At 36.4% G+C, this 15085-nt stretch overlaps 1 protein-coding gene across 1 annotated transcript in view; it reads right to left on the reverse strand.

The window, feature by feature from the left end:
• KLHL1 (kelch like family member 1) overlaps positions 1–14409 on the reverse strand; it is a 481913-nt gene extending 467504 nt beyond the window's left edge. The window contains exon 1 of the mRNA XM_061133331.1: positions 13910–14409. Within this exon, the coding sequence (XP_060989314.1) occupies positions 13910–14409 (500 nt within the window). The remainder of the gene's footprint in view (positions 1–13909) is intronic.
• Between the last annotated feature and the right edge of the window lie 676 nt (positions 14410–15085).

Consider the following 15085-nt stretch of genomic DNA (forward strand, 5'->3'; position numbering starts at 1 on the left):
CTATATTCAACATCCTTATTCATTATGATAAATGATAATGCAAAAGAATATAAAAAAAGAATGTATATATACATATTTATAACTGGATTACTTTGCTGCAGAATAGAAATTAACACATTGTAAATCAACTACACCTCAATTTTTTAAAAGAAATAATTTTGTATTCTTTGATAAACTCTTTAACAATACAAATTTAGTTTTACAATTGAAAACATTTTCTTCTAATAAGAAATCTATTTAAAAGTCACAGGCCATTATTAAGGAGAATGCTGCTGCTAAGTCACTTCAGTCGTGTCCAACTCTCTGAGACCCTATAGATGGCAGCCCACCAGGCTCCCCCATCCCTGGGATTGAATAATTGCAGGTAAATATTTTATATCTGTTAGGACAAGAGATAGAGAGAGAATCAACTTTTTTTTTCCTCTGTGGGAAAATATGTTTAGTGATCCTTCCGAACCATCTGGTAAAATACAAGAAGAATCAGAGATGAGGACAGCACAGCATTTCCTTTCTGTGTCCTTAAGGGAAAGCTCAGAAATGTACTGTTGCTCCTTAGTATTAGAAAGGGAGATGGTTCCCGTGTCTCAAGATAAAAGTCCTTGTGGGCACACAGCAAGAATTTCTGAGCTTTCTTTGCAGAAATGTCTGCTATAAAACTATTCAGCCTTCTCTTCTTTCTCATCTACTGCCAAGAAGAAGGAAGCAAAAACTTAATGTGAATAATTTCATTATGAAGTTCTGCAAGGCAAATATAAATAAATGATTCCTGGAACCATGTATTCAAATTCAGTCAGTCTTTGACTCCAATATATGATTCAAGGCAAATTAGGATCAAATTATTACTCAAAATATGAATAATCAGTGTATATATGACTACAGTACATAAATATTCAAAGAAATATACCATACAGTTGAGTTTCTTTGGCTCATCATAACATTTTTTTCATTCAATTATAAGTGTTTAATGATCAGTTGCTTATTCTTTTTTATGGTGTGACGTATTACTCTATATGGCTGTGTGTGTTAGTCACTCAGCTGTGTCTGACTCTGTGACCCCATGGACTGTGGCCAGGCTCTTCTGTCCATGGTATTCTCCAGGCAAGAATGTTGGAGTGGGTTACCATCCCCTTCTCCAGGGGATCTTCACAACCCAGGGATCAAACCCGGATCTCCTGCATTTCAGGCAGATTTTTTACTATCTGAGCCACCAGGGAAGCCATGCTCAATATGGTTGTTATAAAAATATTTTAATTATTCCCCACTAATCTATATATTCTGACCTTGATACTATACTATTCAAAGTACATTCATTACAAGTTTTGTCTTTCTGTAGCTTCTTTGAATATTTCAATGGGTTTTAGAATAAACCTGTCAATTTGTTCAAAAAAATCAAGCAGAGATTTTCTTGGAGGATGTATATTATCTATAAATCAACTGGAGAAGAATCAACATCTCAGTAATAGTAAGTTTTCTGAACCATGATTTTTAGGTCTTTAATTTCTCTCCACCTAGTTTTATTGTTTTGAGCTTATGTCTCTCTCATCTTTTGTTGTATGCACTTATAAGTATTCAAAATTTACTGATGTTACTATTTTTGTAATTTCAGCTTCTAGATATTCCTTGATGGTATATAAAAATGCAATTGGATTTTATATACTGATTCTGTATCCCAAACCATGAAAACTCTACCTTTTTGTAGGTTCCATAATTTTTTTTCTAATAAACAAACATATCTGCAAACAAAACCATAGTGTTTATGTATTACTCTACGATGATCTATTTTGTACAAATGAAAACATTTATTTTTCCTTTCCAATATAGGTGCTTTTTATTTCTTTTTGTTTCCTTATGGAATTGATTATCATCTCCAATACAATGTTGAGCAAAAGTTGTGAGAGAAGACATTCTCATTCTTTTCCAGACCTTAGAGGAAACACATTTAATCCTTCAACATTTTGATGTGGCCTCTAGGGTATTTTTAATAGATTCTCTTTATCAGATTAATATTCTTTCTTCTGAGATATACTTTGTCTAATATTTTTATATATTCATTCAGCTTTCTTTTGATTAGTCTTAGCATGCTATGTATTGTTTCTATCGTTTCTTTTTTATCCAATGTTTGGGTTTATATTTAAACTGTATTTCTTCTAGGGCTTTTTATAGAATGATAATTTCTGTCTTTATATTATGGATGTATATAGCTATTAGTATGATGTAATTCTTGATATAGTAAGATTTCAGATTATAATTGTGCTGAGCATTTACTATTTGTCCTATCTTTACTCTCATTTTTTTCGATTAATCGAATAATTCTTAAAAGAGCATTTTATCTTTGCTGGATGACTAGCTATTTTGTTTTGTTACTTTAGCGGTTGTTTTAGGATTTACAATATACTTCTGAGGTTGCTTTCAAATGATATACCTCTTCACATTTAGTATAAAGAACCTTGCAATATTATACTTTTACTTCTTCCCTTAATGCTATACTAGTTATAAGTATAGGTTATACATGTGGTAAAAGCCTCACATTTTCGTGGTTTTTGTTCGTTTAACCACTATTTATGTTCCAGATTTATATAATCAAGAATAATCTTTATCTTTTCACCTATGCAGTTAACATTTCTGATGGTTTTTCATTCCTTTGTGCCAACTGGTTTCATTTTCCTTGTCTTTAGTGAATTTTAATATTTGTAGAGCATGTCTCCTTCTGATGAATCTTTGCAACTATTATATGTCTGAAAAAATACCATATCACTCTCATTTTGAAAAATATTTTGGGTATATATAGAATTTCAGATGGGTAGTTTTTTTCTTTTCTTATACTCTCAAAAGATGATGTTCCACTTTCACTTGCATCATTTTCAATGGAAAAAAAAAATGATCCATCATTCTTTATTTTATATCTTCATTTTTCTCTTTCCTTTGGGAATTATAAGTATATATTTATTTAGCTTTTAAAAATTATCAAATCTTTCTTTCCTTGTTTCATTTTGGATAGTTTCATTGCTATGTTTTCAAATTCATTATGTTTTTCTGCTTTCTGCTCTGTCACTAATTTCATTTAATATATTTTTTTCATCTCAGGCATTGTGTTGTCTTTTGGTCTATAGGTTTGATATGGATTTTTTCATATCTACCATGGCTGAGTTAACTATTTGAACATATGGAATATTGTTTTAACTGCTTCAAAGACTTTTCTAGAGTTTGGGGTCAGTTTTGGTTGATTGATATGTCTCCTCATTATAGTTCATATGTTTCCACTTCTTTGTTGCCTAGTTATCTTCAATTCAATGTCAGATATTGCAATATTTGCCTTCTTTGGTACTAAACATTTCTGATTATGTGAATTATTCTTCAACTCTGTTCTGGAGCACAGTTATATCACTTGGAAGCACTTTGATGCTTTGGGGGTTTCCTGTTAAGATTTGTTAAATGGAACCATGGAAGTATTTAATCCAGGGCTAGTTACTTCCTATTACTAAGTGGTTAATACCTTTCCACATGCTTTATCTAGTACCAGGAATCATTAGGTTTTCCATTCTAATTATTAAGAACAGGTACCAACCCTGTGAAGAAAAATATCAAAAACCTCAGATATGCAGATGACACTAATGCCAGAAAGCAAAGAGGAACAAAGAGCCTCAATGAGGGTGAAAGAGGAGAGTGAAAAAGCTGGCTTAAAATTCAATATTAAAAACAACTAAGATCATGGCATATGGTCTCATCAGTTCAGTTCAGTCGCTCATATGTGTCCGACTCTTTGTGACCCCATGGACTACATATAGCACACCAGGCCTCCCTGTCTTTCACCAACACCCAGAGTTTACTCAGACTCATTTCCATTGAGTTGGTGATGCCACCCAACTATCTCATCCTCTGTCGTCCCCTTCTCCTTCAACCTTCAATCTTTCCCAGCATCAGGGTCTTTTCAAATGAGTAAGTTCTTAGCATCAGGTGGCCAAAGTATTTGAATTTCAGCTTCAGTATCAGGCCTTCCAATGAATATTCAGGACTGATTTCCTTTAGGTTGCACTGGTTGGATCTCCTTGTTGTCTAAGGGAATCTCAAGAGTCTTCTCTAACACCACAGTCCAAAAGCATCAGTTCTTTGGCACTCAGCTTTCTTCATAGTCCAACTCTCACATCCATACATGACTACTGGAAAAACCATAGCTTTGACTAGACAGACCTTTGTTGGCAAAGCAATGTCTTTGTTTTTAATATGCTGTCTAGGTCGGTCATAACTTTTCTTCCAAGGAACAAGTGTCTTTTAATTTTACGGCTACAGTCACCACCTATGGTGATTTTGGAGCCCGAGAAAATAAAGTCATCCACTGTTTCCACTGTTTACCCATCTATTTGCCATGAAGTGATGGGACCAGATGCCATGATCCTCGTTTTCTGAATGTTAAGCTTTAAGCTGACTTTTTCACTTTCCTCTTTCATTTTCATCAAGAGGCTCCTTAGTTCTTCACTTTCTGCCATAAGTATGGTGTTATCTGCATATCTGAGGTTATTGATATTTCTCCTGGCAATCTTGATTCCAGCTTGTGCTTCTTCCAGCCCAGCATTTCTGATGACATACTCTGCATAAGTTAAGTAAGCATAGTGACAATATATAGCCTTGATGTACTCCTTTCCTGATTTGGAGCCAGTCTGTTGTTCCATGTCCAGTTCTAACTGTTGCATCTTCACCTGCATAAAGATTTCTCAGGAGGCAGGTGAAGTGATCTGGTATTCCTATCTCTTTAAGAATTTTCCACAGGTTGTTGTGATCCGCACAGTCAAAGCCTTTGGTCCCATCACTTCATTTCAAATAGAAGAGGAAAAGGCGGAAGCAGTGGCAGATATCCTTTGCTGGGCTCTAAAATCACTGCAGATGGTGACTGCAGCCATGTAATTAAAAGATAATTGCTTCTTGGCAGGAAAGCTATGACAAACATAGACAGTGCATTAAAAGGCAGAGATATCACTTTGCAAACAAAGGTACATATAGTCAAGGCTATGGTCTTTTTGGGCTTCCTTGGTAGCTCAGCCAGTAAAGAATCAGCCTGCAATGCAGGAGACCTTAATTCAATCCCTGGGCCAGGAAGATCTGCTGGAGAAGGGATAGGCTGCCCACTCCAGTATTCTTGGGGTCCCATGATGACTTAGCTGGTAAAGAATCCCCCTGTAATGTGGGAGACCTGGGTTCAATCTCGGTGTTGGGAAGATCCCCTGGAGAAAGGAACAGCTACCCACTCCAGTGTTCTGGCCTGGAGAATTCCATAGAGTATATAGTCCATGGGGTCGCAAAGAGTCAGACAGGACTGAGAGACTTTCACTTCACTTCATTTGATGGTTCTTCTAGTAGCAATGTACAGACGTGAGAACTGGGCCATAAAGAAGGCAGAGCACCGAAGAATTGATGTTTTTAAACTGTAGGGCCGTAGAAGACTCTTAAGAGTCCCCAAAACTGCAAGGAGAGCGAGCCAGTCAACCTTAAAGGCAATCAATCCTGCATACTCATTGGGAGGACTGATGCTGAAGCTGAAGCTTCAATACTTGGCCAACTGATGCGAAGCACCAACTCATTGGAAAAGACCCTGATGCTGGGATAGATTGAAGGCAGAAGGAGAAGGGGACAACAGAGGGTCAGATGATTAGATGGTATCACTGATTCAATGGACATAAATTTGGGCAAACTCCGGGAGATGGTGAGGAACAGGGAAGCCTGTCGTTGCAGTCCATGGGGTTGCAAGGAGTCAGACACGATTTGGCAACTGAACAACAACAACCATCCCTGTAATTCTGACATGGCTCTTTCCCAGAACTTGGGTGGTTTCCTTAAACACGTGTAACTATCATTAGTCTACAGATTACTGACCTACTGAATACTTAAGTGGCACCTCCACAGACTTCTGGAGCTTTCTACCTATTGCAGCTTTCTTTTATGACACTGTCATTTGAGGTCTCACTACTTTGGTCTTCCTGACCACTTAGCTCCATCTCTTCAATCAGGGTGGTTTGCACACTCTTCTTACTTTGTCCTTCCCTGTAATCAGCGCCTGGAATCTCTGAAGGCAGTATGCTTGGACAATTAGTGTTCATTCCATTTGTTTTTCATATCTCAGGAATTACTCTCCTTCAGTATCTAATGTCCAGCAACTTGAAAATATTGTTTCATATATTGTCTTCTTTCTTATTTTTTTATTTTTTCTTTTTCTTTATTTTCTTTCCTACTTTCTTCTTTCCTTTCTTCCTTTTGTTCTTTTTTTTTCTATATTATTTTCTTCTTTCCTTCTTTGTTGTTATTTTAGGTGCACGCATAAGCCTAGTGCCTTTTATTCTAACTCAGCCAGAAGCAGAAATCTCAGTTCTTCTTTTATCCTGACTTAAAGAAAATGATTTGATTATTTGATCTAGGATTATTTTAACATTGACTGCTTTTCAAAATTTTCTTATTCTTAGGCAGATTAATACAGGCATATTCCTATGGCTAATAAGAATTCACTAACCAAAACCACTATAACTAACCACTAACCAAGCTAACCACTAACCAAAACTGCTATAAACCACAGACATAAAGAAATTAAAATGCAAAATGCCACAACTTTTGAGAAAAAAATTGCACAATTAAATGTTTAAATATCATCAGTAGATCACCAAAGGCCAAATATCTAGGTAATAATGTGTGTAAACCTCTCTTCTGAAATTACATATTATTACATCAAAGGTAAGGTAACTGAAAAAGTAGAAATTATATTCAAATTTTACTATGAATGATAAACTACTCCAACTTATTTTCAACATTGTAGAGTTCAAAGTTGAATCTTAGGATTAGAAAGTCAGGATATTTTTATATCCATAAATTCGAAGATATAAATTCAAGACAGTTTTTCTTTCCAAGAGTATTTTTCTGTCTATCTGAAGCTCTGGTACTTGTGACTATTAGCCTTAAGAGACATCTCAAACATTTTAATGTAATTAGAATCTATTAAAGAAGTAAATCAAACCAAACCATATGCATTATTGTAGATATAAAAAGATTTTTGTATTCACCTCTTTAAAACTATAAAATAGTTGGATTATTCCTAGTTTTGTAGTATAAAACCCCCCAATTTTATGTTTTAATTTTTAAAGCTAGCCCATCACATTTCAGCCAAGATGAAAACGCTTTTTTACATGACTAAGTACCTATCAACATAGTTAAGAATAAAGGAGTCCAAATGATCTACTGGGACAGTGTTACAAACAAGTATGAGATGAAATTAAACTGAAAGATTTCCTATGAGAAATTATAAAAGTTGGATTAAGGCTGCCTAAGGGATGGGGAAATCTGAATTTAGAGTTAAATCAACTGATTCCACTCTTTACCTTTATCAAAAACTGTCAGATCATTTTCAAGTACTATTTCTGTGACATGATCTTCAGTCAAAATGACCTGCCTTGGCTTACCATTCAAAACAGATTTTTTGCAGGATTTTAAAATCATACCACACATTCTATCAGTCAAGCTAAAATAAACTGTGTAATGCTTTCATAAGTTCTTATACCAATCTGTTTCCAAATCTTGGCCAGAAAGTGAGCAAAGGTAGTAGCACCAAACCTATTTATGTATTGTGGACAGAATTTTTACCTATATTTGATTTACAATACTTTCAAATATTTGATTCTGCTCAGATTATGTTTCTATATCATGCTTTCCTCAAAGTTTTGAATAATCTTATCTTAAATACAGAACAATAAATTAAGTTTATCTGGTCTAAACTAATATGTACTTTCCAGAGAATTTGTTTTTATAGCTACAAAAATACCTACAGTTATTTTGGATGTTAAAATAAAATCAATAGTCTCATTACTGTGAGACTCCGTTTAACATGTAGTACATTTTCATGTTCTTAAACTTTATATAACTCTAAAATATCCTGCAGACCTAAAGTTTCTGTAAATTCTGTAAGAGCTCTTAGTCAAAAGCAATGAAATTTGTTTTAACATGTACATGTTAGAAGTATATCATCTATCAGATATACAAATTATCTTTTGATACTTACAAAAGAAATCAACAAATTAAAATAACTAATCAATATTATATTCTATATTAACCAAGTGTTGAATAGGGAGATTATCCTTATTTTTTAAACATTTAAACTGATGCCTTGAAGTGGTTAATGATACAGTTTACAAAGTATTCATTAGAAATTTCAAAGAAAGCCAGAATATGATTCTTCAACTAGTGTAGAGGTTTTATGGTTTGTTACAATTAAGAGTCCTATTTATTTCATCTTGCATTTGTATTCACATCTTTCTCTTAGATAGCTCTGGAGTTTTGAGCTTGCAAACCAACCTAGTGATCGTACTACTTTTTCCTTTATGATCTTCTTAGTTTGCCTGAAGCAAACGTACTCAGAGGAGATGGCATCTGGAAACTGTAGACTTCTTTGCAAACAATACAATATATTGAGAAATGCATCCCAAAATAAGTAAAGAAAAAAAAACTTCCCCCCAGAAAAACTATTGTTTTTTGCTATTTCTGACTTAAATTCTAATAGGCTGTATAACATCCAAGCCTCAAATAAATTAACAAGGAAGATATAAAATTGAATAAGATCACTCCATACACCTTTTAACTACAAAATTGAGGTCATGGAGAAAATATGGATGTTATTTATTTTAGTGTTCATTTAAGAATGGTTTGAGAGCTACATTCCTGAAGAAATAGCACTTTGTGTCATTTTTCTTTCCTTTTGACTGAAACAAGGCTGATTTCTTTCCATTCTAAATAAATTCCACAAACTTCTATGAGATTCTAATGGCATATGTGACACATCTCTGTATCAGTTGTTCTGTATTTCAGAAGGAGATTTTCTATCATAATGCTCTCTTTTGGATTCCAAAATTAAATGATTTTTTAATGTCTAAGTTATTTCTTTATACTTTGATTTAACTAAAAAGTAAAATGCACTGAATGAACAATACTTTAGAAAATAATTTGATGTTTTTTGAACTTGGGCTCATCCTCTCTGATGGGACCTTATCGGGAGTTGTCCATCACTATCATTTTAAAGAGTTTATTTAAACATTGAGACACAAGCATAATTTCCACCAGAAAAATAAGAGAATTCTTTCAGCATAATCTTGGCTGGAGCCTCTTCTCTTCTGTTCTGTTTGTTTAAGCAGACTGAGAGAAGAGTTGGCAAAGTGGCATAGAATATGGTGTCAGGGGTCAGAGAACCAGGATTAAAAATCCAGTTGTACTCCTTACAGTCCTGTGATTTGGGGGAAATTAATCACCCGTCTATATCTCAGACTTCTCATAATCATAAAATGATTATGTAATCATTTAACAAAAGGATCCATAATTATATCAGAATCAAATAGCTGTTCTGAATATTAAATTCCACAATATAAATATTCAGCATGCTACCTGGCAAATAGCAAGTTCCTAATCAATGTCACTCATTATGATTATGACAAATATGCATTCATTCAACAGTATTTATTGAGTAACTATATGCTCTATGATAGGTATAAGACAATGAGCAAACAGAAACATGCTGTCCATGAGGCAGAGTTAGATAAATTTTAAAAAGTAGCACATATATTAATATATAGTTGTAATAAGAAACTCAAGACTGAGATCAGTTACTCTAAAAACATAAAATAAGGGGATAAAATAAATTAAATTATTTAAAATGACTTTTGCTGGAAGATCAACGAATGCTTCTTCAAGAAAGCTACAAGGATTTTATTTAAGACATCTCAATAATGAATAGGAATGAATTCAGAAAAGGGTGAATTGAGGGAAGGAGAATCACTATGTAATCAGGAAAGGAATTAAGTTTGTAAGGCCCAGAGGCAGAGAAAAGCAATACAGAAGAACATTGCCCCTAGAAGACAGGGGAAGAGCATGGGGATCTGGTGAGGGAAAGGCCTGGATGGCAGACAAGGTTCAGCTCTTTCAGGGCCTCGCTGTCCACAGAATGGATCATGGTAAGACTGGTGGAAATGCTCTGAAAAATAAAAGGAGAATCAGGATCTGGCAAAATAGGGTAAATTTTTATTTTATAAATTTTCATTGACTCTAGTATGGAGAAAGATTACAGGTGGCAAGGTTAATGAAGGAAGAGAATTCAGGTAGGAGTTACACAAGTTGACATAAAAGACGACAGTATTTTCAAATGAAGTGCAGTTGACGGAGATGGAGAGATGTGGGACAGATACAAGGGAAAGGACAGTTTTGAAGGAAAAGTGACAGGGCTTGGTGGAATATTGAAAATCAAGAGAAAGAGGATTTTGACAAATATGATCCTGGATTTCTGGCTTGCACAACCTGATGTATGGAATGCTTTTCTCTGAGATAGAGAAGGAAATTGAGCAAGAGAGAAGGTAGATTATGAGCTCAGTTTGGTATGAGTTGTATTCATATTGTATCTGCGATATCCACCGGAGAGGTCAAATGGATGTGTGAGACCAGAGGTCAGGGTGGGGGTAAAGAAGAGGGTTGATTGTGGGGAGGCAGAGTCTGAGTTTTGAAATGCAACTAAAACGCAGTCTGGTGGCTCAGTGGTAAAGAATCCTCCTGCCAATGCAGGAGAGGCAAGAGATGCAGGTTCATTTCCTGAGTTGAGAATATCTCCTGGAGAAGGGATGGCAACCCACTCCAGTATTCTTGCCTAGAAAATCCCATGGGCAAAGGAGCCTGGCGGGCTACAGCCCATGGGGTCACAGAGTTCAACTAAACTCAGTACATATGCAACTGAAGCCATGAAAATAGACGCCTCCACTTTGTGAGACCTGAAAAAACTAAAAAAGCAAGCAGTTAAACACAACATATTTTCTCCTATTTACATTACTATGAACTGCAAGAATAAGTCATTGCTTTTTTAGTTTACTACATATAGAATCTTGTACAAAAAAAAATTGGGCATACCAAAAATATGTAATGATCTGACGGCTAGGATATGATACTCTCACCAACAACTAAGTTCAGACAGCAAAAAAGAGAAAATAAGTGAATAATAGCACAGGGCAAGAGCCTATTAATGGAAGAGTTAGGATTCTTAGTGGTGTCACGGGTGAGGTAGAATACTGAGATTTGTTCATGTATGTCTGATAAAGTGGGATAAGATAAAGACTGGGTTTCAGCAGTAAATCAATTTACTATGTCTTTCTGCTATCTTTATGCTTCAACTCCATGATGACTGAGCTTTCCAGAATTCTGAGATTATGAGCTGCTTTCTGCTGAGCAACTTCCAGCTGCTGTTTGAACAACAAATAAAACTGAGCCACTTACATAAAGCAATGTGCTTAACTAGTATAAGACTAAGTAAATAAAGAGAAATGAAGAAAGAGAAAAAGGGCCAACTCTTTTTTTACACATGTAGATTGGCTTAGTATAGTGCTCAGAATTAATGAAGCAAAATGCTAAATATCAAATGTGACAGCATAGAATAGTAATAATGACTCAAGTAATCAAAATGATCATGCAGGTTTATATGGTTTATGTGTCCATTGGTCATTATGAACCCCATGTAGATTTCCTGAATGGGTTATGATAGAAACCAAAGCAAATCCATATTACAGAATGATCTTACATACTGTTTTCCATTTTGTATTTAATATATTGGAAATGCTATCCTTCCTGGGAAATGGACATTATTCTTACCACATATTATAATAATATATATTGATAACGACTAATTGCTAAGTTTAGTAGCTTGCTGTCAATCAACCATGAACACAGAACCAGTAGTCTATGAATGTTTAGGAACATATAAAATCCACAAGAATACTATCAGAGCTGACTAATTTGTCCAACAAGAAATTAAAATTTAACTAAAGGATTTAAGCATAAGAATTTTAAAATAAAATGAGACCTTAATTTCAATAGTTTACACATGCAAACTCTCATAAGAAGCCTTCATGTCAAAAGTAAAGATGATTTGGGGTGGCACTTGACTTGTTTTCAGAATTGTTTTCATATACAACTCTTAATGAGTAAAAACACTGATGTATATTCAAAAGTGAAGGATTGGAAGTAAATCTGATGGGTGTTTTATCTTTAACCTAGACTATTAGTTATTGGTTTTATTTCTTTAATTTATTATAATTTCTTAAGCCAATATTCCATAAGTATTTCCAAATTCCCCAACTTACATAAAAATCTTCTGAAATTACTTATGCCAAACATGACTTATATACTTAAGATGTATTTTTAAAAAGCAAATTGGTTTTTAAAACTATCAAACATAAATATTTCCAGAAGGTCAGGTGTTGAGTTGATGAGAAGACTTTACAAAACTGGAAAAAAAATTTATTTTTTTTCCTGAACTGTCTGAGACACATAAGTACCAGTTTCAATGTAACAGTAATTGGTATATATTTAACCTAATTGGTTTCTTTTAAACATATAAGGTGAAATACTAGATCTTTATAAATGATTACCCAAAAATAAAAACAAAGAAAAAATTAAAATTGCTCAATTAAAGGGGCTAAAGCCCAACATATTTTATTTTTTCAAAAAATCTATAACTGTAGGTCACCAGTGAATACATAAATCAAATAACATCACAGTAGTAGTGATACCCAAAGTTATGACTATTTTTGTAAAGTATCTTAATTAAACTGAGTAATACATAAATTTATATTTTAGGTCTCCTATAGATAGAAAAAAAACTTTCTCATAGTTGAAAATAGTAAATTAAACCTCTTTTTGTAAAATAATAAACTTCCATTATATTATCTTTGCATATAAGATTAGGTTCAACATTCTTAAAATTCAAATTCAAATCCACATAATCCATATAATTGAAAATTTTTAAGGATTATTTTTGTATCTTTAACTTCACATTTGTGAGCATGAAGAATATCTATAGTATTTTGTTTTATGTGTTCTTTCATGACAGCTTTATGAAATGTTGATTCAATGAAGCAGAAGTTTAAAACATTGCTTCTGTTTCTAATTTATTTACTGAAAGGTAAATTTTATTAACTGTTTCATCATAATTTTCCTATGGCTGCCCTGTACTTCTTCTTCATAATATATTCTCATATATGAATTAAAATGCAAACCTTTTCACATCCCTTCACTATGTGCCTAAAGTAGTAATGATCTAGTGTAGAATGAGTCAATTCTCTGAAAATATCAAACTTAGAATGAGGTCATGTATAAGAGTTTTTCTATGTCTTGACAGTAGAAAAACTGTACTCAAAGATGTAATATTAGAAATAAACAAGAAATAGACATTGACCTGCTTACTAAGAATACACAGTCCATACTGAGCCAATGAATCAGGGCAGACTAATGCAAAGGGCATTAGTAAGAGTTTAATTCTAAGACGTTGAACAAAGCAAAGGTGATCAAGAAGCAGGATAAAAAGGCAAGTTGGGATAGAATATAGTAACACTGTCTTTCATGGAGGAAAAAGAGAGAAGATAATGTTGTTGTCCAGAGCCTCCTTCTGTCCACCTCATCACTTCTGGAATATAGATTCAAACCACAAGGATCCTAGATAATCTGCCAAGCCAGTTACTAGGCCAGTACATGAGATGCATTTGAATAGTGAAGTTTCTCCTCACATTAGATAACTGGGAGATTCACATATATCATTTAATGACAGAAGACGACAGAAAAATACTATAACCTCAGAAATATGAGACTCACTCTACCTGGAGAGTTAGCAAAATGCATATATATTCAATTTGTGATTGCAACTCCAAAAGAAAAGCAATATGTAGGAGCCAATAGAAATTAACGAGGGAACTTTTAACGAGATTACAACTTGAGTAATAAAAACCAGGCTTTCATCTCTTAATCAAAATTTTCAACCTGAAGCATTTTAGACTTAGTAACTACCAGAGCACACCGGTGGGACGGGAACGAGTGGAAATTGAGGGCTGCTTGGCTGTCCCATGGGGTCTTACTGTACCTGAGTCCACACCCTTCACCTGTTGCTTGGCTCGAGTTGGCTGGCTCCGCTTTGAACTCCTGCGGGACAAGACCTTTGTCGTGTGGTCCAGGAAAGTCCATTCCGGGCACCTCCTCCTCCTCCAGGGACTCCACGTAGAAGAGAGTCCTGGCGGGCTGGTGGATGCCCTGCCCGGGCGCCCCTGGCTGCAGCCTCGTAGCCACTGGCAGGAGCGTGCCATTCAGAGGGCTGAAGGAAGAGGCAGAAGAGGACGGGGAGGCAGACGAAGAGGAGGCAGAAGAGGAAGGCTTCTTCCAGAAAGTGCTCACTCCGCCCTTCTCTTGGCTTTTGAGCAGGCGGCTCTGGCTGGGTCCCCAGTGCTCGAAGCTGCCGCTGCCGTCCTGCTGCAGGCAGCTGCCCGCGGCCGGGCCGCCGGCCGACGGCGACGGGTGGCTGAAGAGTTTCCAGCGGAGTCGCAGGATGTGCTTCACATCGAAGTCTTTTCGCCCAGAGCCTGACATGCTTGACGCAAGGAAGGCGAAGGGACCTCAGCTGACGCAGGAGTAGACGGGTTGGGGAGGCAGGCCAGCGGAGCCCCGGGTTGGAGTAGGGGGCGGGAGGTGCCCTCTGCACCCCGGGAACAGACGGGACCCGGCGGCTGCGCGCCCTGCCAGGCGACGACCGGAGCGCGGACAGCAGAGCAGTGCGGCTCAGCTGCTGTCAGGACCTCAGGACCCGCGCGTGGGGAACTCAACGGCCGGGTGCACAGGCAGGAACAGGACGCAGAGGGCTGAGAATCCCCGATCTCCTTGCGGGGTCCCGGCGGTGACCGCGGTGAGGGACGGCCCTGGTGCCGGAGACGCGCGAGGGAGGGAGGTCTGCGCGCTCGGAGCTCTGGAGGCGAAGGCAGCTGGATACACCCCCCTAGCATGCACGGGTGGCAGAGCCTCAGTCGAGAAGCTGTCGGCTCCCCTATCCTTGCAGCTTAGAGTTCAGTGCCTGGAGATTGCAGAGAGAAAGATCCCCAAGTCGCGGAAGAAGCACACTACCCCCCAGCCTTCTCGATGCACCTGCGCCCCTGTCCCTGCTCTCTCGGAAGATGCTCTGAGAGCTGCGGGTGTCTCTGAGAAAGTCAAATGCCTTCTGCAAGGCGAGAAGGGGTGGCTTTATCTAGTCAGTTTGTAAAAGAGAGAGAGA

Source organism: Dama dama, chromosome 30 (assembly GCF_033118175.1).
Source record: "Dama dama isolate Ldn47 chromosome 30, ASM3311817v1, whole genome shotgun sequence".
NCBI classification, from domain to species: domain Eukaryota; kingdom Metazoa; phylum Chordata; class Mammalia; order Artiodactyla; family Cervidae; genus Dama; species Dama dama.